The sequence below is a fragment of the Scatophagus argus genome, chromosome 5 (assembly GCF_020382885.2).
Source record: "Scatophagus argus isolate fScaArg1 chromosome 5, fScaArg1.pri, whole genome shotgun sequence".
NCBI lineage: Eukaryota > Metazoa > Chordata > Actinopteri > Scatophagidae > Scatophagus > Scatophagus argus.
Genome location: NC_058497.1, coordinates 22,039,694 through 22,064,986, shown reverse-complemented (window position 1 = coordinate 22,064,986; position 25,293 = coordinate 22,039,694). Strand labels below are relative to the sequence as shown.

General features: G+C 40.7%; 2 protein-coding genes across 5 annotated transcripts in view; both read right to left on the bottom strand.

Moving 5' to 3' along the window:
* Positions 1-214: 214 nt before the first annotated feature.
* LOC124059564 (high affinity cationic amino acid transporter 1-like) lies at positions 215-12,221 on the bottom strand. 3 transcript variants are annotated; one of them, XM_046389674.1, is made up of 12 exons: positions 12,047-12,221; positions 6,805-7,219; positions 6,560-6,718; positions 6,302-6,473; positions 6,075-6,208; positions 5,770-5,992; positions 4,352-4,488; positions 4,004-4,106; positions 3,279-3,475; positions 3,023-3,174; positions 2,152-2,260; positions 215-2,038 (listed from the first exon to the last, which is right to left on the bottom strand). In XM_046389674.1, the coding sequence occupies exons 2-12, from the start codon at positions 7,172-7,174 to the stop codon at positions 1,866-1,868; spliced, it is 1,929 nt and encodes a 642-aa protein (XP_046245630.1). In that variant the 5' UTR covers positions 7,175-7,219; positions 12,047-12,221; the 3' UTR covers positions 215-1,865. The 3 variants fall into 3 exon arrangements, with proteins under 3 accessions (XP_046245630.1, XP_046245628.1, XP_046245629.1); XM_046389672.1 differs by lacking the exon at positions 4,352-4,488 and adding an exon at positions 4,894-5,033 and having other exon boundaries at positions 12,047-12,217; XM_046389673.1 differs by lacking the exons at positions 4,352-4,488; positions 12,047-12,221 and adding exons at positions 4,894-5,033; positions 8,025-8,413.
* Positions 12,222-16,877: 4,656 nt separating this feature from the next.
* The window catches only part of gbe1b (glucan (1,4-alpha-), branching enzyme 1b), a 76,278-nt gene continuing 67,862 nt past the window's right edge, over positions 16,878-25,293 (bottom strand). The window contains exon 16 of one of the 2 annotated variants that reach the window (XM_046389670.1): positions 16,878-18,553. In XM_046389670.1, coding sequence (XP_046245626.1) covers positions 18,491-18,553 — 63 coding nt within the window. In that variant the 3' untranslated portion in view covers positions 16,878-18,490. Of the gene's footprint in view, positions 18,554-23,329; positions 23,880-25,293 lie in introns of those variants that run through there. The other variant, XM_046389671.1, reaches the window with a different exon arrangement.

Sequence of the window (25,293 nt, the reverse complement as noted above, 5' to 3'; positions counted from 1 at the left end):
TGAGTTTTCTAACTGCACATGTAATGAGTGACTCCACATGGTTGTTTCAAATACATGACACCTACTGACCAGTAACCACAACAGGGCCTGCGTAGGCGCAGTTTGTGTGTTTTACATAATGCTTGGAGTGAGACAAAAAAAAAAAACTAACACAAAATGCTGGAAGTCGTCATTTCTAAAACAAATAAAACAGGTACAGTAAAACATCTCCCAGTTCCAACAAAAACTAATTGCTTTAATGCATTTTATTTACAGCAAAAAAACAAAACATAAAAATAAAATAAAAATTAGCAGGCGGAAAACAGTAACATTCTGCAGCACAACGTTGCATGCACTGTGTTTATTTACAAAGCCATGTGGCAGTAGCGCGAAGAGATTTTTCACTTTGTTGCATTTCCAGTCTTTAGTGAAAACACGTGGCTCGATTGTGTCGCTGCCCTGGGAATCTGCACATCACTGCTTTACTTTTACTGCTGGTGCAGGAATCAAACAAAAGCGAGTTGCATTACCAGCTGACAACTGACTTCTTCCCTTTCAGATGTCTGTGAACTACGAGGTGAAAATGGTCCACTAAGGTGAAATTTCTCCTATAGACTATACATACAGTATAGGCCAATCACAAGCGTGCAATTCTATACAGATAATACACATATATTTCACAAATCTAGCCAGTGAAGGAGCAATATATACTTTTAAAAGGTGTTACATTATTTGGGAGATAAGGCACTTAAAATAGATCGTCTGAAGTGTCTGATAATTCACATTAGCAGCTTTTTTTTTTCCCTTTGGCAAGTTAAAAAAGGTGCAGTTGACTGTTGCAGACAATACTGGTCTATTTGATACCATCAATCAGCTAGAAGACAAAACCACGTAACATCAGCCCTTTCACACAGAGATATGCAGATCATGAAGTACTCTGAGTCATTCTGTCAGTGTAAAACGAGGTCCAGAGTTGTGCTTTTACATACTTGTACACTTTGTATACAGTACATTTTCCAAGAAGTTGTACCTTTAAGGTAAAATGACAACACAAAAGGCACTGATGACAAAGAGAAATTTTCAGTGGGAGTTTGAGAAATATTATCTGCTTCGATAAAGCAGTTTAACGTGTGAAAAAAGGAGATGTGGATTTAAAACGTGATCAGTAGCCAGCACTGTGCCTCCTAAAAATCTGCCAAAAGAAAAAAAAAAAACACAAAAAGTTGAGCCTCATTCGTTATATTAAAACATTCTTCTACTTCATTATTTCATTCTGTCTTTTCTGTAAACAGCCAACATATAAAAATGTTGAATAATTTCAAGCTCAGAGAGCAGTAACAAACTCCCACTGCAAGTCCATCCACAATGACAGAACGTATGACTCTACTGGGGCCGGGTTTCATACATCTTCTGTCATTAAACATCTAAAAAGCAAAGCTCTTATCAGATGGGGAACCCAGGGTAAAATCTTATGAAATGGAGGTCAGTGGTCTCAAATTTGTCAGTCCTCGAGATGAAAACTTTTGATTAAAGAATTGAAATAAAATTTAAAAATGGCTTCATGCCTTGATAAAAGTTTGTTAACACAGCTTGAGCTTTGCTTTTAGTTTCCGTCCACAGACTTAGTCTTCTTTAGCGGAACTCATTGTATGAAAATGCAAGGCAAAGAGGATTTATCTCGTCTTTTAAAAACATTTTTACTTCAAATTTAGATCTAATTAGGCTCTTTCTCGCAAAATCAAAAAACAATTTCAGACAGAATTAGGAAACAACTCAACAGTCTGGTTGCAAGACACGTAAAAGTCTTGACATCTTCTGGATTTTGACATTTGCATTTCAAAGTACAAACCACACATCAGTGTTTGATTGTTTGAGATTAGTGAACCTCAGCAATCTTCATCGTCGTCTCCAGCTGTGTTTTGTGTGTTGTGGAGAAAAGCTTCCTTCTCCGTGGCCATGGGCTCTCCCTTTATCGTACAGGCCAATGGGTAAGGGTCAGACCTGGTCAACGCTGCCTCTGCACTGTTACGAATACCGTAGGTGAAGTAGATCAAGAAACCTGCACAGATGAAGAAACGTGGAAACATTGTGGCAAAGACATTCACTCCTTTCAAAAGTACATCTAAGACAAAATCAAAGGGATAAAATTTGGTGGCCAAAAACCCAAAGTACCTAAGAACATCCAGATGGCAAAGCGCATCCAAGTTCCTCTGCCGAGCTGCATCATCAGGTAGATGTTGATGAACAAACTGGCAACTGGGAGAAAAGGCAGCAGGGGAACCTATGAGGAGAGAGTGCGTGTGCAATGAGTAATCAGATTACAACTTCAGATGTTAGGAAAAGTGCAAAGTGATGGGTGACAAGGACCTTATGAATAATGGCCCACTGTGTATCAGGTAGTTGAGGATGTGCTGATTTTGAATGTTTGTGATAAACTGTAGGATGAAGTGTTCATCCTTCACGTGCAGAGAAGGAAGCCACTTTAAAAAGCCAACTGGATTAGCCGAAAAATGCACCATCACAAAGCTTATCTAACAGACCGTGATGCCCTGCTGTAGATTAAATTTCACAACAGAATATAGTTAACCCTAATGCAACAGTAATATCACATCATACGTAAAACACTGACAGGGACCATTTCACTGCACAATGAGCACTATTACTCTTGATACTTTAAGTATGCGTTTGTGATAATCCACACACACTTTAAGGTTTTGAACGCAATTTTTTTTTATAATTGTAGTGGAGTATTTTAGGTGTTTGTACTTTGACTTGCCCAACTGCAATCAATATAAAAAAATGGCTTAGTTTGTAAGCAGTTGGAAATAATGTTAAGCACGCACAATCTAGTTGTTGGGATAAAAGCTGTTTAGTTGTTTAGCAGGTTAGTACAAACAACAAAAGATCAAATCCTCCCTTTTCACTGTTTGCCCTGTTAACTGTATTTTTCGGCACTCCTAGTAGTTAAACCGCTTGTGAAAGCAGTTTAAACTTGTGAAGTCTTCATGTGCTCAGAAGGGAAATGATGTGAGAAAACTCAAACCTTGAAGGCAAGCTTGGCCTTGCTCTGCGGCTGTCTCCACACAATGATGGTGAGAATGAGACAAACCACCAAGATAATAACAAGGACACACACAGACCAGGTTGCCAGCCCTCCTTGAACAGCTACAACACTGAAGACAAACACCAAAACACCTGCAGGGAAAAAGAGAGACAGTTAAGAGAGGCTGTTCTGTACCAAATCAGGTGACACATTTAGGCTTTCATCTGGTTTTCTCTGGCCTTCGTGTGTTTCTCACCAAGTACACAAGTGCACATATTGACAGCAGACCCGGATCGAGAGGACGGCTCCAAGTTTGAAGGGTAAAGAAGAGTCCTGATGGTGAAGCGATCCTCTGGTTGTGGCAACATGTCAACTTTATAAGACTCGGCCATTTCAGACTCGTCCTGAGTGTTGGCCATCTCATAGGCCACGACGGGCTGCTCAGGCTGGTACCTGCAGACGTCAAAACAGACAGTCAAGACCAAACTTAGAGCTTAGAAACACACCAGAAGGCTCTCTGAACCAAGTTTAAAAACACATAGCATCACATTCATTAAGGGGGCTTTAACAGAGGTTTATCTTTAGTGAACACTCTAAAAGATACAAGATATGCATTAAAAACAAAAAAAGGGGATTGTATTTTATGCTGATGCCTTTTTAGTAAGTTCCAAATGATTATCTCAAACTCTGATAAGCTCTGATTAGCTGCTCTCATCCTCAAAGCTTCCATAATCATGTGCTTGAAGACTGCATGTTTGATGGGAGCTCAGATCACCCGTCTAGTGTTATCATAGGTGTGTGTGTCTTAAACAGTTGCAGAAAAACGTAGACTAACTGGTTTGACTAGCGTCTAACTGGGGATTTTCATCCCACTGACAGGCGTTTAATCAGCCTGGTAATCCTTTAACGTCCCGTAAACCTTAGACTGCACACATATAATGATCTCTCATTTTATAATATAAAGTGAGAGATGAAGACTACCTGAGGACCAGCACACAGGCAGCCACCAGTGAATAGGCCAGCAAGGTGCCAATGGACATGAGGTCAACCAGGTCTTTCAGGTCAAACAAGAAAGCCATCACAGCTGCAGGACACACAATAGAAAAATACACAATGTTAGCAAGAGGACTTCTGTAAACTTTTATAAAGGTGTGAGATGCACAAAGCACATTCACCCCAGTATAATGGGGATATCTTTAGATAAGTCATACTTTTAAAAGGAATTATAGTTTTGATGCTATTACACATTTCTTTAGAACTTTAGGTGATTTTTGCCACAGTCCTTCCACAAGATGCAATGTTGTTTTTGGCCTCATCTCAGCTACCTACCAGGCAAAAGCCCTGCCACGAAGGTGGAGAAGATGGGCGTCTTCCTCTCGCTGACATGAGCCAGAAACGAGAAGAGCAGACCATCGCGAGCCATAGCAAAGATAATGCGTGGAAGTGGAAACATGGAGCCAAGGAGACTACGCCAAGGATGAAGGAGGAGGAAGAAGAAGAAGAAGAAGAAGAAGAAGAAGAAGAAGAAGAAGAAGAAGAAGGAGAAGGAGGAGGAGGAGGCAGAGGAGACAGATTTTTAACTGAAAGAAGTCTGTGAACTGCCACACAAGGCCTCAAGCGCAGCCCGTTTCAGTCCAACATCCTGATAAACAACACGTAGTGCTGTACTCAGGATGTCTCTGCATCATCTTACTGCATGTCAATAACCGAAGAGGAAATATTAAATTTGCAGGACTTTTTAGAAACATTTTGTTGTAAGGTTAATCTTGATTTGGGTTCCAGTCTTACGTTGAGGCCATGTGCACCAAGAGAGTCTTGTAGGGATCTGAGAGGATCCCCAACCAGTTAGTAGGTTTAGGTCATGACCTCACCTGCCACCAGACCTGATGTTACTGTAGCTGTTACAGGGGTTTTGTTTCGTGGGCTGATTTTAGCCAAACATTTGAAGAGCAGGCCATCCTCTGCCATGGCCCAGATCACTCTGGGCATTGGGAACATGGAGCCTAGTAAACTAGTGTGGGAGAGAGAAAAAAAAAAAGCATGCCGTGCAAGTGAGTGCGCACAGTTACAAATTATAACACGGGACTGTTGGCACACAGCAGGAAGCAAACTACTGTTTAAAATATTGTTTGTTTTAACAGTGAGATTTCCCTTAACTGGAAATCAGGGCCCAAGCCATGAAAACCAAAAAATTAACAAATATAAAAAAGAGGATATACATAACGATTTAATAATGGTGAGTTTTTGACCACTAGTCGAAACATGCATTTGACACAATTGTGTATTTCTCCCAGTGGTTTAACACTGAGTCACAGGCAGCAGGATCACACCAAGCAGGAAACTGCAGGGGCAAGCATGTAAACACGAACGTAAACAGTACAGCTTTCAAAGTGCAAGTGTGCTTGTTTTAAGGGGGGAGGAAATGTATTCAACATTTTTGTTTGAGCACAAGTTTATACACACACACACACACATACACACATTGTGCTGCGGCGAGGAATGTAAACAGAAACTTGGTGTCTTTACAAGAAATCCCCAGGGAGTGCCTTGAGGTAAGTTAGATAACACCAGACTAACACAAGTTTATTTAGAAATACTATGAATAGTTCATCTTAAGTACTGAATTACACAAAAGAGAATATAATAAAATATTCTTTGTACAGGCCATGAATTATTAATTCCTAAAAAAATGCACATATTTGCAAGTTTGACAAGTCATGCCGAGTGGCAGTAGGAGAGGCTTTTACCTGGTTGACAAGGCACATAATGAGCCAATGGCCACTGCATAAGTGGCTCCCTCCCAGCCCACATATTTAAAGGCCACTGGCAGCGGGCTGTTCTTGTCCAGCATGTAGTAAGGCATCATGACAGTGAGGGCGGCGGACACACCGAAGTACGCCACAAAACAGATGAGGAGTGAGGCCACAATTCCAACAGGGATGGCCCTCTGAGGATTCTTCACTTCTTCTCCTGCGGGAGGGAACATCACTGGGTATGTCAGACAGTAGGGCCTGGGTGTGTGGATCATCAAATTCACGTGTTCCCCTCTCACCTGTCGTGGCGATGCAGTCGAACCCTATGAAGGCATAAAAACACGTGGCGGCGCCAGACAAGACTCCAGACCAGCCAAAAGGCATGAAGCCGCCGACGCCGAGACTTTCCTCTGATGGGAAGAAATCAGACGTACTGGAAGTAAAAGGAAAAAAAACACACATTTGAAAAACGGGCACGTCACTGACATCACACTATAAATTTTGGGAATAAACTCTTTTCACCTACTTTAAGCTGGAGTTGCTGGTGGCATTGAAGATTTCGTCAGGGTTCAGGTTCCAGTTTTTGGTGTTTCCTTTGACGAAGCCAGAGATGACCACAAACAGCAGCACCAGTATGTTGATGCAGGTGAATACTTTATTTACCAAGGCTGACTCCTTCACTCCAAATGCAAGCAGTCCTGCCAGCAGTTTAAGAAAACAGCATGAGCGTAAAAAGAAAAAATGAGATAAAATACAAGAGAGCTGTGTCTGCACTGCTGCTCACCTGTCAGAGTGATTATAATGAAGACAGCAAATATGTCTGGATACTCTGCCAGGACACCCGGGACTCTCATTGTCATGTATCGTCTGCAGAAGTCCTGAATGTGCCCTCCGATCAGCTCATCGAAGGTTGCGCTCCATGCTCTGGCCACACTTGAAGTTCCTGTGCAGACGTAAGCATTCATGTCAACAGAAGAATATCTGGTGTTAGCAGTAAGCTCCTTCCCTTCCTTGTTTAAAGTGTCTCACCAATGACGTAAGAGAGGATGAGGTTCCAGCCTGTGATGAAGGCCCACAGTTCTCCCACAGTCACGTAGCTATAGAGGTAAGCGGAGCCCGTTCTGGGAACACGGGCTCCGAATTCAGCATAACACAAACCAGCCAGGACAGAGGCGAGAGCAGCGATGAAGAAGGACAGGACGATGGCTGGTCCAGAGCTCTCTCGGGCTACAGCGCCAGCCAGCACGTACACTCCAGCGCCCAGAGTACTGCCCACGCCCAGGGCCACCAGGTCAAACGTGTTGAGGCATCGAGAGAAGTGGGACTCCTCCGAGTTACAGTCAACAACCTTCACGCGCAGCAGCTGCTTCCCAATGCCCTTTAATGTTGCCAGAATCATCCTGGCTGGCAGTCAGCACCAAAAGCTCTACAGGAGGTATTTTACCTGTTGACAAAACAAGACAGAGTATTAAAATTCTTTTGTATTTAGAAACAGACATAGGAAAAGGCCAAAAACTCTGGTGCTGCTCCAGTCTCACAGCAGTTAACGCCTTGTTCTTCGAGCTGCTAATGTTGATTTGATGAAGCCAACAAACAAAACTGTCCCCACTCATCTTTTGTGCCTTATCATTCCTATTAAACAGGAGACAGTTTCTGAATATGATGATGCACAAACACACATATCATAGTACAGTACATCTAAAATATCTTTACAATCTACCATTGGGCCTGTCACGATGACTACTTTTGTTGGATGGAACTTTCAATTCATGACAAACATTGAATGAATTTGAATTGGACTGTAAAAAAATAATAATAAAAAAAATATATATATTTAAGTATCCTAAACAAAACCACACAAATAAACACTGCTAAACATTAAAGTGGTTGCTGATTTTTTTCCTTATCTGATGACAATATGCCAGATAAAATCACACGAACAACAGCATCTGCAGCTACAGTTAAGCAACGCAATATCAATATCACAAAGTCAGCAGTAACAAGCTTGTCATGTTTTACTTCACCTGTTACTGTGTAAGAGAAAAACAGAAAAAAGTAAACGAGAGTATGATGCCGACAGTCGGGTTGTAGCAGCATATCTGCCAACAATTTCAATATGATGTTTAGTAAATTTTCTGCAGGGCATAATCCTGGCAATCCAAGATCCAATTCAATTTCAAAGCCTCCTGTGAAACAGGCGCAGACACAGAGAGATATAGATCTGCCCAACAATGCTGACAAGTACTCACTTTGACAACACAATACAAAAACAGGATCTTCGTTCTTCACTGACATACAGTGTTACTCTTTTTTCCCCGTTTATAAATCTTCTCAACTGCTTTCTCCAGAGCGTAGCTGTCGACTAATTTCCAGTCAGCTTCAGATGAGCAGCGCTGAGAGAGACGTTTACAAGTGCTGCTGGACATGTGACGCAAACGCCTCTTAGTGTACAAACCATTCAGGTGTCCAGCTCACAAATAGACCAGAGACACATGACATGCTCTCTGAGCTCAAGATGTTCAAAGCAGCCGTGACAACAGCCATATTCCTTGCATGCAAGACCAACTCAGTCATGAAGTCAAGTCATGAATACAAGGATACAAAAACATGACACTTTTTGTTTTCTTTTACCGCCTTAAAAAATAAATTCAGCCAAATAAGGCAGTTACAGTCACATGATCTATGAATATCCAGATGTTCAGATGAGTATTTCCACTGCTTATCAGGAAGTCAGGACGCATGCAGCATATTCTCCCGAAAGAAGATAAGATTAAAAGGCTAAGGAGCCAAAAGTTGCAGCCGAACAACTTTGTGTTGTCTGGTTATGATGACCTGGACAGTTGGAGCCAGATATTTCATTGGCTTTGATTAGATCAACATGCAGAAGCCAAAACAATCCCAGTGTACGCAGCTGAGAGCAGAACAGAAAACTACAGGAATAAGTGCATCTGCAAATGAATGCGTACTTCTCACATCAGCCAAAAATCCGAACAGAAGCAGGTCGTGAAACAGTATGTCTTTATGTGTCACGCAGGCGAGAACATTCGTTACATCGCAGCCCGGGCAAAAGGGCCGACAACAACCAGTGGTTCACAACTTGGGCACAAGATGTGACATGCAGTGGCTGTGCTAAAAAAAGGAGGAGGGCGGGACGGGACCCTGCCCTCTTCTCAACCAATCACCAGGCACAACACCTGCTTGTGACACAAAGGGAACGTGTGGGTGAATTTGAAATAGCAGTCAGTCACATGCTCGTCACTATTTGGCTTAAGGGATAATACTCCTGCTCCTTTCAATGTCTTTTATGTTAGCTGTGACATTGTTAACATGCATGGAGTAGAAAGCAGAGTTACATTAGGACACTGATCATATTTAAATGAGCACAGTGCAGCACAAGCAAACTGGCTGAGATGATTGTTGTTTCTGTGTAACAATGTAAAAATAGTCTTTTCCACTGATTTTCTCCCTGTAAATAAACGTAAAAGAAAACAATACATCCCTAAAATATAGTTGACTTGCACTCAAGTCAAGTTTTAAGAGTTGACCCGCATTATCGTTGTTTGCAGAATCTAAATGATACTACAAATGATAGATCTATTAAACACAACTCATGGACACCTGCAGAAACACCTGCTTCTGGGAAAGCATATCATCCAACGACCTGAGTATGCAATTTAGACATTTTTTTTTAAACATGCATTCGAGAAAAGAAGCCAACTGTCTTTAATCACAATTTTCCCTGCATGAAATCAAAAGCAGGGCACAGCAGAGAGCCCATTCAGGCACTGCTGAGCTTCCATTTGGCATGTGAAGGGTATTTAGCAGCACCTCAAAAAGCCCACCTGCCCTCGTGGTGTGACTGGCCACGAAGAAAACAAAGTGCCATGTGAGGGCAATCGTTTTAACAGGCAGCTTACACAAGCCAAACAAACTTTCCTATCCAGGGATTCAGGTGTTAGTGACACCACTGGGGCGTTCAATGACCTTGTAACATTAAAGCTACAAAAGACAAAATGGAACAACGACACCAGTTCATGAGAAAAGGAACAGCAGCTTTAACTGTTTCCTGAGCTTTGTGAGATATTCATACCTACGGTAGCCTCAAAGAGGGTTTTGAGCTCACACGCTAAGTTTCTTGTCCTTGTGGGAGAAAAAAAAAAAACAAAACACAAAAACAATTGAAAGGAATGACCCAAAGCCACTCAGACTTAAAAGTAAAAAGGTTCCCAACAAAGGCAGATACTCACTGAGGGCTGAGTATCTCAATATCTTAGTAGGTTAATGCCTGAATGCAAAAGAAAGACATGTTTGTAAAATTAATGTAAACACTTGAAGAGTGTATGACGAACTATAGATTGATACTGCAGCAGTGGAGAAGGAGACGACTTCCTGACCTTTGGTTACATAATAAACATAAGTACAACATACCTATTTCAGTCCTTATGATAACTGTTGTTCTACAGTTAAAGACTATACACACACACATGCACCGTAACACCAATAATAGTATCATCCAGGGTGTAAACAGTGAGATGTCAACACCAGAGTTTGAAGGCAGGTGCAGCGTCAAAAACAGCACCACCGTTAGAGCTCAGCGGACACGACCTTCTCGTGAGCTTCTCCCTGATTCACTGTTTACATTCTGTACCTTCCTCCTGGTTTGTACTCTGACTCAATCAGAAATGTCACAGTGTGCTCTCTCTGAGATAGACTATATAGTCAAAAGTATCCAGACACACCTCTTTATGAGGCTGTTTTTCAGGGGTCAGGCTCAGCCCCTGGCTTCCAGTGAAGGGAAATCTTAATGCTTCAGCATACCAAAACATTTTGGACAATGCTGTGCGTCCAACTACGTTGCACCAGTTTGTTGAGGGACCTTTTCTAATCTAACATGATTGTGCCCCAGAGCACAAAGCAACGTCCATACAGAACTCGACTGGCACTCACAGAGTCCTGACTTCAAGCCCATCAACACCTTTGGGATGAACTGGAACGGAGATTGTGAGCCAGACCTACTGGGCCAACATCAGTACCTGACCTCACAAATGCTCTACTGCATGAACCACCAAAGCACGCCATCCCAGAATGGTGGAAGCTGTTATGGCTGCTAAGCTGTCTGTTATTTAGAATGTGATGTCATTAAAGTCCCTGTTGTCAGGGTTGTCACTGTTTAGGGTCAGGTGTCCAAATAATTTTGTCTATACAGAGTAGTTTGAACACTGACTGGTATTGTGCCTGTAATATTGCTCCAAAATACATATTTTTTAAATTGTAAATTCACATTTATTTGACAGGCGCTAACACTGTGTATTTAAAATGTTCCAGTGTTTGTCTGAATTGATTTGGGTAATTTGAAAGCAATGATTACTTGGTTTGAACATGTCATGAACACTAAGTACCCAGTCTTATCCAATGAGGCACAAGTTTGTTTATTTATAGTGAACTCGCTGTTCATGTCAACAACTAAAATATGTCTGTCACAGTTTTCTTGTTTCAAAATCTGAAAAATGACAAGGACCAGAACATTTCAGCATCTGTTCCACAATTGTATTCTGAACGCATTAAAGCCAAAGCATGACACTGTTATCCCACCACCAAGTGAACCAAAATGCATTTGCAGGCCTGCATGGAAATTTAATGAAAAACATAAATTAAGCATTTCAAAATCAAATGTTAAACTCACCGCTTCACACAGTAGACACATTTTCAGGTTGCATGTGATTAAAGACGTACATTTAAACACACATTTTAATACATTAAAGACACAACATTTTGACCGTTTATTCAGAATCTAAAGCCAAGCAGATGTTAATAAAAATGTAAAAGAATTGATTTATTATATTAATTTAGACTGGATTCATATGAGGACACACACACACACAGAAAGAGAGAGAGAGAGAGAGAGAGAAATTACGCGCAGCTATAAAAGGCAATGTTTCTCCTAATGCTCACAGCCCAGGCCTTTCAAAGTGCACCCACGCAAAACTGATTCACACAGCGGAACCTTCACTCGGTGAAGACATTTGCGCCAACATCGGCTACTTCAAAGTCTCCTGGTGAGGAGACAGGAAAAGGATAGACAGGAAAACAAAGTAGGGCTCAGGTTGCATTGCATCAGCCGGATGGTTTCGTCCTCCTTGACCATGTGCACAGCTTCCTGATAGACGAGCCTACTGCAGCTCGGCAGGGAGGCAACCACGCTGCTGCTCGCCCCCTTCCTCCAGTCAACACTGCGACTTTTCATTGGAAGAAGCAACTTTAGCACGCTTACCTTCTTTCTGAAGACGCCAATCACAGAAAAAAGTGCTGCTCTTGACTAGAATGAAGCGCTTCCATTACTCTCAAACGTCTGACAGATGGTTCAATGGCTAGAGCACACACACACACACACACACACTCCCACACACTCAAAAACGGACGGAGAGCCCGCCCGCACGTGTACTATGGGAGGTCAGTGCAACCGTCTGGTGCTCCACCCAGTTATTTAAGAAATGTCAGATTCGAAACGTTCTGCTAAGACCACCTCCGACCACTAGATGGCATTATTTACAAGCAAAAGCCCCCCGAGTTTCCCTCTGAGGACTTCTCTGAGGCATGCTGAATGATATTAAGAAACACCGGCACACCTTGTCGTGTCTCAATATGAAATTTGTTGCACAAATTCTGTCGCATCAGCACAGACAGGATGATTATGGATCGCTTGTGAAGTTGTCTCAGGGATGAGACAAAACAGTTATGCTGATTGCTGCTGGGGTTGTGAAGCAATACCATGTCGTGATCCTCTTATTTCAGATATATAGGTCCAGAATCCACACTAGGATTTGGGATTATCAACACAAGGGGATCCTTTCAGACTTCTCAGTCATGACTAAGCTACATCCAGTCTGGGGTGGAAAGATTCCTTCCAACTGGATCAAATCATGTCTTGGCCCTGCAGAAACTATCTGAGATCAGTTGGATATGGCTTCATAATTCCCTTATTTGCTTTAACTATAACTAGTACATGTATCAAAGCTTACCGAGACATAGGCTAATTGGTAAGAGAAGTGCTGTATGCTGCCTTATCTGACATTTCGAGATTTATGGTTGACTGCCGCTCACCCTGTGGGCCAATTGTGGATCGCCTTGATAAATGGGAGTCAGTGCTCTAAGGTGATTTTGAAAGTAATGCAGTTCCTGTGGGACTCAGAGAAGGAAGAAATATTTGCAAGCTTCCCTTTACTAGATATCACAGAATTTTGCTCCTTTAAGATGCAGTACACTCCTAGAGGAATTTTTCCCACCTCATGAACCACGTATCATAAATGAGAACTGGTAGTTTCTGTATTTATGCATTTTCTACTTGGTTTTCCCAGCTCTGGTTCTCAGGGGCTTGAGTACCGATGGTTTTCTTCCAAGACATTTAATGAGAGCTGAATAGACATGAGATACCAGGAGAATGCATTTAATTACCTCATACAATAGAAAACAAGGGGCACTTTGGGTGCTGGAGATCTGCATCGCACCAAGTCTCTGCAAGTGTTCTGCATAAAGATGGCAAACTGCAATGACATAAAGAATATCAACACACTCTTCTCTCTGCTGGGCCTGACATCAGTCCTATCACACACATTGGCTTTCCTCTCTTCCTGGCTGATGCCAGAGTGCTCCTGGACAGCATGATTCACACACCAGTGATCTCCACGATCACATCAATCACAATAAAAGCAAAGATTCAAGTAAGTTTGACCCAGCATCACAAGTATCCCACCTTCTCCGGAGTTTGATACTGCACAGCATCTTTAGATTCCTTGAAATTTTCCAAGCAAAGTCACATACACATTTTGGCTCTGTTGCTTATGGTCTCGCAATAAAAACAAGACGTAGGTGGCATCATGGGATATGTTGTCTTGAGTGTTTAAAAAAAAAAAAAACACCTTTGAAGATGAAAAGCTACTCAGGCTGAAATGTTCATGGTCGAGGTAATGTTTTAAAAATGGGATGTACAACACTCAGCAGTGGGGTATATTGTCAGCTATTGCCTGCTAATAAGATAATATGAAGCCTAATTTCTTTTACTGACTTCACAGGCACAGCATCTACACTCAATGCAGCAAGAGGCGGTATGCTGCATCGAGTGGGTAGATGCCCCCCCCCCCAAAAAAAAATATTTTTTAGGTGCTTTCTCTGCTCTTTTAAACACTTTAACATCACACTGGGAGAAAGGGAAGTCAGCCATAGACAGCGTAGACCACTTTTATTATGGCCTTCAATGACGCTTACCTATTTTATCTTATTGTTTTATACTAGACTTTGAATTATAACACTAAATGGCCCTCTGACTTTTCCTCATGAAGTTAATCATTCATTGCTTTTCCTAATGTGCCATTAGAAAGAGAGAGAGAGAGAAAAAAAAAACACGACCCAACAAACGTGCAAGTAACAGCTCAAGAAACAGAATATCGTCACAGGCATTTTGTGTTACAGCAGAGAGCATAGTGAAATCCCTTCCTGACTTGTGCAGTCTCATGGGTCAGACTCTCAAAACATTCTCTTTGTGCATGTCATACCCCCAATTCTGACTTCGACAATATCGCATTCTCCGAGAGCTTCCCTCGAGGCATTTCTATCCTTGTGAGCCCATAAGAAATACAAAAAGACAAACTGTTACGCCGCAGAACGCGCTCTGTGCTTTCAGGGTTACTAATGCAATCTTCTCATGCACAGCACAAGTACCTCCTGCATATTTCATGGCAGTGATATCTATAGAGGTTGTCCTGAGCAGCATAAACCCGTAAAGTTCAATGCAACTCCACATACGGAGACTGCAGTTCAGTTTTTGCTGCAGCTGTTTTAAGAAAGGTGTCATCTCCAGTAAGGCCATAGTTTACACAGTGTTGCATTAGGCTGCAAAGTGTTTCTGTTATTTCCATTCTCTGTGTGAACTGCGTGGATGGAGCTGCATTATCCTCTGTGGTACCACATGAATATTATAAAGAAACTGGGAGCCATTTTTGGAGAAGGCCAGAAGGTGGGGAATTGTTTATTTTTGGCATTAGCCTTTATTAGATACTTGAGACTCAAGCAACACAAAACCCAAGCCTTGAAAATTACAGTGGTATTGAATCAGCACCTTTGTGAAACTCCGTTGTCAACAGCTTCATAGTGATCTTCCGTAACTGCTTTTCATGGAGCGGCTGCTATTAAGAAGCCGCTTGTATCGATGCCTGCGCACAAAGACACATAATCTGGTGTAAGCAGCACAAAGTGTGGATGCCTAGGAAATGGAAGTATTATGGTCTGATGAGTTGTCTTTCATCCACCTTACATCATGTTGTGGGGATCACTGAGGCGAGTGCTCTGTGTAGTCCCATTTCACAGCTTCCCTGGCCACCAAATGGAAACTGAAACTTTATGTTTGAATGCAGAGTGCAAAGAAGATGCCTTCTTTTGTCATCCCAAAGGCTTTTCTTATTGAATTCTGGTCTAGTATTGTTACTACATGCAGTTCACAGAACCTGTATGTGACCATAGGAGGTTCAAAGCTGCTCTTAAAGGCAAAACTTTGGCTCATTTTATATATACCGCACTGTGCAAAAGTGTTAGGCAGGTGTGAAAAAAATGCTGTAAACTAAGAGTGCTCCCAAAAATATAAATAATAATTGTTTACAAAATGCAAAGTGAGCAAACAAAAGAAAAATCTAAATCAAATCAATATTTGATGTGATCATCTTTTAAGCCGCCTACACGGCTGTTTCAGTTTCAGTTCATGACTGTGTTTCAACCTACATGTGAAAGTGACGATCATTAGCACCTGTTTAGTATAACTGGATGATCACACACCGGACTATAATCCTACAAAATCCCTGACTTTGTGCAAGTGTACATATAAGAACCGATGCTGGTTTGACTGCAAAGGGTAGTAACACCAAGTACTGATTTGATTTAGATTTTTCTTTAGTTCACTCACTTTGCATTTTGTAAATTGATAAAAAAGAAACAATTATTTATATTTTTGACAGCATTCTTAATTTACAGCATTTTTTTCACACCTGCCTAACACTTTTGCACAGTACTGTATATTTATATATATTTATATATATATATGTATACCTACAGATGTAAAGGAGTGGCATGAGATTTTTCTTCAAAACAAAAATAAATTAAATAACTTAATTAAAAAAAAATCTAAATTTAATTTAATTTAGGACCTGACTTACAGGTCGGAATAAATCAAACAGTATTAATTATTCTCCTTATAAGATAATTAACCTTTCATGGAATCATGTGCATAGCAGTTTCCATTTTAGAATCACGAGACGAGTTTTTACAGGGCAGTTACCACGATGGAAATTTAATGTTATAGTTAGCTGAGACATCTTTCTGTATTGGCTATAAGGAACCTCGTACACATGTGAGAATCCTACTGGTGGCTGCAAATGACTTGCAATAAAGTCAAGACTGAGAGCAACATCCAAAATTACAATAAACTCCCAGCTATCAAGACCAGAAAGAACAGTTTTTGTACCAAGTACTTGGAGAACCATCACAGCATACTCCGCAGGACGCTGAAGCCCCTACACGTCCATAAGTGTGCCAAGGGACAGAATCAGTAGTCAGAATGCACGTCCAGTTCATTCACGTTTTCTTACGGCTTGACAGGCGCTGATTTATTATCATCAATAATAATGAAAGGAATATGCTGCAATGGTTACTGTGTATCAGGCGTCGATTTAACTTTTGAGACCAAATGCAGACAATTTATTTTGGCAGTGATAAAACGACAATGACACTGGGTCAGATGAGGGATGATTAAGCACTCCATTTCAGTCTCAAATCCTTGTTACTTGAAATGTATGCAGAGTGATCCTCTCGGCGCTTGTCGAGAGGTGGTGAAAGGCTTTTCTTTATAAATGTTTTGGTGTCAAGACAAAAAGAAATGACATGCTCACAGTTACAGTTTCAGCTAAACACAGCAAAATGGTCCTGAATATGAATGTGTTTTGTTCACCTGGAGAGGAGGCTGATCAAAACCTGTCATATGCTATAATACACCACTTACATGGCTGAAAACCTGCACTAATGCTGTAGGTGTGGATCACAGAATTACAGTATCCATGGCAGTAAATCAAGGCATTAGCTTTTATCTGGGATGCCCAAAATCAGCTCTTGTTTCACTTACAACAGTATAGCTTTGATAAAACATGCAGAAAATACTGAAAATGATCCAAAGGACATCCATGGGGAGAACAAAAGAACATAAAGGCTGGAAACACATCAATTATCACAGTCATTTGCCAAACACACCCTGAAAACATGAAACCTCTTGTGTGAAAAATCAGTTTAATGACATGTTGCCTGAGTGAGTTCAGCGGTGACAAAAACAGTCACCTGTCATCAGTGATGTTCTTCGGTTTGTACACATTTTAGTTAATCAATAATCCTCTCACACAGGGAAGACAGGATGAGCACTGCAGTCGTTCTTTGAGATGTTCAGTCATCAAGCGAATTGAGACAAATGTCACAAAAGTCTGAACTAATTGGAAGAGGCACATATCGTTCTCTGGGTGAATTAAGGTTGTTTCTCTGCTTTTCTGGAACGTCTGCAATAATCCCAGGGGAGTGCTGCAGAACCTAATGAACATGGCACACATAAATCACAGCTCTTAAAGTTGTCAATTGTGCGAGTCATAACTGCACCTGCGAATTTTTCCTTCTCTCTTTCTCCCACACAAACTGATGTGCTGATCATCAGTGTCAACCTATTTTACTAGACTTTAGCAGAGTTTAGTGAAATTCACGACGTAAACTACTTTAATGTGATCTACTGCGGGAGAAAACTGCTTTACTTTTTTGTGCAAAGTGGAAAAAAAAACCTAATTCAGATAAAAATGTTACTTGGGCATTATGCAACTCACTGTGAACAAACCAAATTAGGTGATTTTATCACTTCGCTTTCGCTGCAAATTACTGGCTTAATAACAGGGCCATAAATAACCACATAAATGCTCCCAGTAGCTGTATAAATTCAACCATTACAACACAACTGTTTAAGATACCCATTAACAGTGTAATAATTCAAAGCAGCTTATTACTTTGTGCAAATTACAATATTTTTACACTTACAATGTCCCACATTACAAATTAAAATGGATGGATCACCAGTGACTGATACCTGGACGTTTTGATCAACAAGTGCTGGTAATACAGTAAATAACTTTGTGTCTTGGACACCATAACATTATTTCAAAATAATAAAACCAAATAAAATGTATTTTAACATACACAACATTCTGAAATATTCTCATTTTCTCTGAGCTTTTTATCATGTTTGCTTGCAGTATTGCTTCTCTCTGCCACAGTCTCCGGTCATGTGTTTCAGATGACACGCCAAATTCAACAGAGCCTATAAATGGCTGCTGGCTAGTGGTGGATGGACTCGGCAGGGTTTTAAGTTTTAGCATCTAGCTGCTGGTTAGGTTGGATGCTTCCCAAATGGAGCAATCTGTAGTAAATGGGGTTACACAGCATCTATGGTTGCAGATGGTGTTTGAAAGCACACAAGCTCACAATTTTCCCTCCCCATTTAGAAAGAAAAAAAAAAGAAGACTTGGAACACAAAAAGTGGGTTTGGGTGGTGAGCAAGGTTGACACTTTAAGATGAAGGTGATTGTTAACACTCAGTTTGAGGTTGGAATCCATTCTCGATCCTGGTCTCTGTGGAGACAATCTTCCTCTAATAACAGTAATCTATCTCCTCGTTGGCCAGGACAATAGCTGTTCTGCAGGGGATGTAGACCTGAGAAAAAAAAAAGAAAAAGAGAGACAAAGGGAGCGAAGAAAGTAGGGAGAAAAGTGAAATGACAACCGAAGATTAATGACGTTAACGAGATCACTGATTTTGAAGATTACCGAATCTTAAGGTTTATCCTTTTTATTTCAAGTCGGACATGGAGGCATTAGGTGGAGTCTTGATGCGATTGCTTCTCACAATCAAGGCTAACATGGATAAATGAAGAGTAGGAGAAGCAGGAAAAGGATGGGGACAGAGGGGAAGAGGATGAGCCGTGCACTTAGAGGGATATTCAGATCTGAGCAGAAAAATAACTCTTCAGTGGAGACAGTAAACGAACACCACAGCCTTGATCAAAGAGTGCTGTCAAGGTTAGAGTGGTGTAATCAGTGTGAGAGAGTTGCAGCTGCATCAAGACCTCTGGGTGGCACTGGAGTCAGCAGATCTGCAAGAGGAGACCAGCCACAACTGCTTAAAGTTGTGCCTGTGAACTGGTGCTGTGGCCTTTCATTTTAAGCTTTGAGCTATGGAGAAAACGCATCCTGGCTCAGTCGGTGCTGCAGATTTCTTGAACAGTGACTTGATCTGTCTCAAATTCACATAAGTAACTTTATTTAGAATTCAAAGCTTGTGCATTCAAATGAATGGTCACCAACATATCAAAAAATGGTAAAGAAAAACAAAAAAACCCCCAAAATCTTAATTTTCAATTCTGAACTCTCTGATCAATGCAGTGACAATGCGTTTCATCATCATCCCTACGTATTGGTTGTGCATCAACTGTAAATGTGAAGATACAATCTGCTAGTGGGCATAAACTGAGCTGAAAGGAAACTCTTGAGTTTCAGCTGGATAGAAAAAAACATGTCAGCAGAAAAAAAAAGCACACCACGAAAAGAAAAAGCCTGGAAATGTCAGATTCCTAATATATACACACTACAAAGGAATCTTAGTGAGGGTGTTAGTTTGTAGCGGTGTAGCTAATAAAGTCTTTGATCAATCCTTTTGATATTCACAGTATCGTTTGGAGGCAAGGAGCCACCATGTACCATTAGTCATTTCAGATTTATGCCAAAGGAAAAGCCAAGCAGACATAAATGATGCTATATTTCCCAACAGAAAACTGAAAAAGAGAGCAGAGCTGTAAACAATTCAATCACCCCCTGAACTCTTCAAGCCGCCCCTCGGCATCAGTGGATCTGAGCTCGCTGTGGATGTGTTTCTTTGGCAACAGTTTGTCACCAAGGGAGTCGAGCAGCCCGGCGCTGAAACACTGACACAGACATTGGTGACTAATTAAACAGTCACAGTGGGAGAGGATCCATGCAGAAGCACCGCAGCGAGAAGGGAAGGCAGAATGAATCACTGCACCTGTTTAGACAAAAGCTACCACTGCGCCTAACCTGGAATATGTCAACAGCTTTTATTTCCACCAAATACATCGCAATAGTGACAAATTCCAAATAAATCTGTGAACAAAGAGCAGCGGAGAGTCCCAAGTGTTGGCACAGCAATTACTGGAAAACATTCTAATTAACATATTACTCCTTAAAACAAGAAGGTGTTGTGAATTAGATATCCCAGATTACCACATTCACACTTAGAATTCAGACAAGACACAATTAAAATAAGGGATCAAATATTCCCCATTATGTTACATCTCAGTCAGAAACGTTCTCATCAAACAAAAGGCTCGTTTGAGAGGAGACAAAACGCCCTGTGGGAACGGAGCCAAGGACTGACACTGTTTTTCAGAGGAAAATGAACATACAAGATGGGTAAAACGCATGTGGTGTATCATAGATACAAAGGTTAACTTTACCAGCGATTTTGCTTTAGGTTTGGTTTTCACTCAAGTACTTTATATTACACCAAACCATTTTGCAATTCAGTTTGTTTCCACTTATTCAGTTACCTTAAAGTGATTGTGAAGCAGTGAACAGTCGTTCTGCTCACAGGGAGTATAACAAATGAAATATTGGACAGAAATAAATATGGGCCAATGGCTGCTCTTAGTAGTACAGACTTAATTACAAAAAAAGCAAAAATGTTGTATGTACATAATTTTTAATTAAAGCGCTATGGCTGCAAACACGCTTGTATGGCCCTTAATGTATTAGTTCATGAATCCGCCTAACTGTAAACACAGTACACATGCAGCCTGGGCTGGCAGGGGGCGTGTTTTCAGCTCGCAGTAGCCACCAGCCAGAGGGTAGCACTCAGGAGCTGGCAGCAGCAATTAGATATATGGAGCTGGCTGTTTGACTAAATGTTACTTAACTACCAGTAAGATCATCTCTGATTACTCTGCCGATCTCATGGTGACCCCCTCTCAGCATCAGAGGGTGACAGTTGGTTGGCTTACTGAATGGGCCAGGGCCAGCATCCCTGCACCGGCTACCGACTACTAACAGCTACTGTGTCAGGAAAGAGACACAACATCACTACAAAGAGATGTAAAATGAATATAAATGGCAGTTGCATTGTTTGGAGATGTTTTTGGGTTTCTTTCAGTCACGGGGCCTGCTCCCATGCAGAAGGGGTTGAGGGACCTTTTACATGTCTGAGGGTCCACTGTCAAAATTAAAAAACATCCCTGACTGCAGGCTGCAGCAGCTATTCACTGATATTGTTTTCATATTTGAAATGACATTCCTGGTTAACCTCTGTTAGGATATAATTCAGATCACACATCCATTCACCCAATGTTAATATACATTTCTCAGGCATAATGCCAGACATGATTATCATCAGTGTAGCACAAAGTCTGCTGCCAATATTTCATGAAGGCAAAGCAAAAGCAACCCCCGAGCTTCTGGTATTTGACTGGATTTGTCTGAATATGTCCACAAACCCTCTGCCGCCTTCTGATGAGTCATTTGCAGTCGGTGTTTACCACCTCACTGGCAGACACTCACAAGCCACATTTCAGGTCTAAGCAACAGCCGTTACAACCAGCAGTCAGGTCCAACAGTAGTTACTGTACGACAAAAGCCTTGCAAATCCGCCAATTTGTTCCGAGTGTTAATATACAAAAGTGCAAAACAAAGTGAGGAACAGAATCAAAGCAATTTGTTTTCAAGGTACATGTACTGTAGTAGTAGCAAGTTAGCCTGGGCCTTTCGGCCTCTTTTTTTTAAACTTCTTTTGTCTTATGGGTGTTCTTGCATCGCTCTGAATTGCTCTCTCATATGAGAATTTGGATTTTCTACTCACTCACTCAAGTCCAGCCTTCGGGCTAATACTCAATCTGATCAATGTTCAAATGCACTGATGAAGGATTCATGAGGTGCTTCACAGGAATTATCATCCAGCACATTTCTGTCTCCTGACCCAGGCTACTGGCAAGAGCACAGCCTTACTATCCGTGCACTTAAAAGTCTCCAGACATGTCTCTGCTTGGCTCCATTACTCACTTAACAAGAATCAACTCCCTTTAAGCTCCTCTGTACATGCAGGTTGCTCTTTCGACAGACCAAAAATCTGACTGTGTTACAACACGAACCTGACTGAGTCATGACTGAAGGATAATATCTGTTTCGCTGTACAACCTGGGTCATTGTTTGGTAGTTTTGGCTGTTATTCTTCTTGGTTATTACTGAATCTTTGTTTCAGTGATATCACTACAATTATCACATGTTAATCTATTGAAAACTAGGTAGTCATACCAAACAAGAATAATGACTGCGTTGTAAACTTCACAAAAGGTATGATCAGCTTAATACTGCTAATGACAAAAACAACTGAACAAACTGAACAAACTTTGTGAAAGTAAGATTTTTATGAGATGATTTACACTATAAACAATTTAAAATAGAAATGTAATATTGTGTGTTTAATATAATACATTTGAAAAAATTATGTCAGGATGTTATACCCTTCACATACTGTAAATGTATAATCACAATTACAAATTATTGCAGTTATAGCTGCATGAATATGTAAAGTGTGAAGCAGGTCCTCAGCATCCTGTCACAGTTCTGCTCTATTAATTCAGGCTTCAACATCAAGCCTTAGATGTTTCTGATGGAAACGTACGTCTTTTGATCATTTGCCACACGCCTGATAAGTTTTCCTCACTTCTTCTTCTTCATCACTTCGGCGCAATTTCTTTTTGTCAAACTGTCAAAGGAGACAACCTCTTTGATGCATGCAAAGTTTATCAAACGCTTTTGAAGCAGCTAATTATTCATCAGTGTTCCTTAGCGTCGTGTCTTTGACATTATAACACTCGGAACTGTAAAAGCAACAAATACAAGAAGAAGTGAATCTAAAATACATTTTCTCACCTGGGAAATTGAGGTCGCTCACTCTAAGGTTTTGTCTTGCTAAATTAGTAAATTGTAATCATTCAACAGCAGTAGTCCTCGTTCTTGATGTGTGCGATTCCCATGAAAAGCTCTGCTGAGTATATCAAACTGTCAGTTCATGGAGATGAGGGCTTAGCTGAAACATTTTTTTATTTGCCTAAAAAGAAGAGTGCATTTTTCATCTTTTCATACAGCATCATGCCTTATTAGCTGTTGAAACATCCACCCTTCATATTACCGCGGCTAAAACGGCATAAACCTGAGTGCTGATGCTTTTGTTAATGTTAACAGACTTACAATGATGTTATTGTTATGAAACACCGAAAAACACTTTAGAGCAGATAATAAAAAATAAATATATGATACCATGTGTTAACTGCTTACAAATCTAATTTATATGACATAAAAGCAATATTTAAGCCCAAGATTTGTGTTTTTCCACTGAGAAACAACTGCACTGTGCAGCTGAAAGTGGTGAGATGTGAGTGGCGAAAGTGAAAGCAGTAGATTTACAGACCAAACAGCTAAAACAGTGAAAGCACTGTAAAGCTGATTTGTAGACTTTGTTTATCATTGTAAAATACTGGTTATACGCATTGAAGTTAAATGACATAGGCCCTTCTAAAAACACTCAGAATGAAAGCCAAAAAGGCACTCTGCATATGCACAGATGAATATTTCATATAAACAATCAGAGAACACAATCAAATACAATAACGTGTTAAATGTATGTCTCTCATTTGTTTAAAATTGAATAGGAGATCATGTGGAAAGGACAAACAAATAAAACAGAAGTTTACAGTAACTTGATGTCAGTGATGTTGATGAGGGGGAGCACAACCTGCAGATGTGACTCGGGTGCCAGGCAGCTGATTGTTTCCATGTGGACAGCCGCATCACACACACAGGATGTGATGTATAGGCCTGAGATGTATCAGCATCTATCTGAACTCTGCAAACCTCTCCATCACTTGCTCTGATGGTCAATATTTTCTTCTGATTACAGAGCTTCGGAGCTTTTCCTGAGCCAGAAAATATATTCTGTTACTAATAACAACCAGTAAGCCGTTTTGATTTTGCGCACAAACATAACCTAAAATGAAGTTAATGTTATTGTTGCCGATGTGGTGAAACGGTTTTAAAAATACACAATGGATGGATGTGATAAGTCTTAGGAGATTCTTGGCCCGTCCTCAAATCACCTCAGGGTTTCATGGCACCAACTTTGGGACTCAATGGTCTGTTTAATAGTTGCTGTTAAAACTAAATATCTTTTCCCATTGTGCTTAGTCACAACCCAAATCTGATATTAGCATTTTAATTAGAACAAGTCACTCACATGGATCTTATCAATTAGTAAGAAAGAATAAACTCAGATTGTTTTATTTCAGGCATAAATGGTACTTTAATCTTAAATGCTGTGCTACTCAACAGCAACCATTAAGAAAATGTAACGTGAACAATTTGGTATACTTAATAAAATTTCTGGTACCACCTCCTAATGAGGCAGCTATTGTGAATGGTTTATATGTCCAAACTGATAGTAATAATTAATAGCGAATAAATGATTTACTGATGCTTTACGTGTTGGATTGCAAGGTTGTGACACTAACCTTGTGGTTTTTAGCTCTTTAATTAATCTGGAAGACCACACAACAAGACCATGTGACCCCGTGCAAAAGAGCTGCGGACCATGTGGACCGAGATAATATAACAGCTGAATAACATTTACAGCTGTAGACCTGTTGGCTCAGAATAAGGTGAGAAACTTGTGAATCTATGACTCTGTTGACAATTGTGTTGAACTTTAACACTAACTTTAATGAGGAGAAATGAGAAACGACAGCAAAAGGGATAGTTTTTCTGACACTAGATGTTTGTATTACTGGCTTGTAACTGTTATAAACTTTAAAACCAGAATTTTGAACTGGCTAATGAAAGTATTCTCAGAAACACGAGTTTGCTCTTATAAATGAAGTATTCTTTTAACAACACCCACCATAATTCACAGCATTAGTCTGTATACACTGAAGAACCTGTTTGTCCTTTTGTGTCACGTCTATCAGCTTCTGTTTTGTTCGTGTTTCTTTGTTCTGGGAAGGTTTCTCTTCATTGATTTTTTTTTTTTAATGGAGTAAAAGACATGGCTGAAACAGCTTACGATTACACGACTCTTGTCACAGCCTACTGAGCTGCCAGGATGCTCTGGACTCTGCCGGCTTCATTCACCTGCATGCATTCTCAGTCTGAGCGATACCAGCATATAAGAGTTTATTATTGGCCAGTAGTGAGGAAGCTGGAGAACTGATGGACCCATTAAAAAGACAGGGCAGAGGAAATTTACGCTGACTTTTTAAGCAACAGTTGTTAAATAAAACATGGACAGTGTGTGGGCACCTTTCCCAGCCCTCGCACAGGCTCTTGCCTGATTATTCT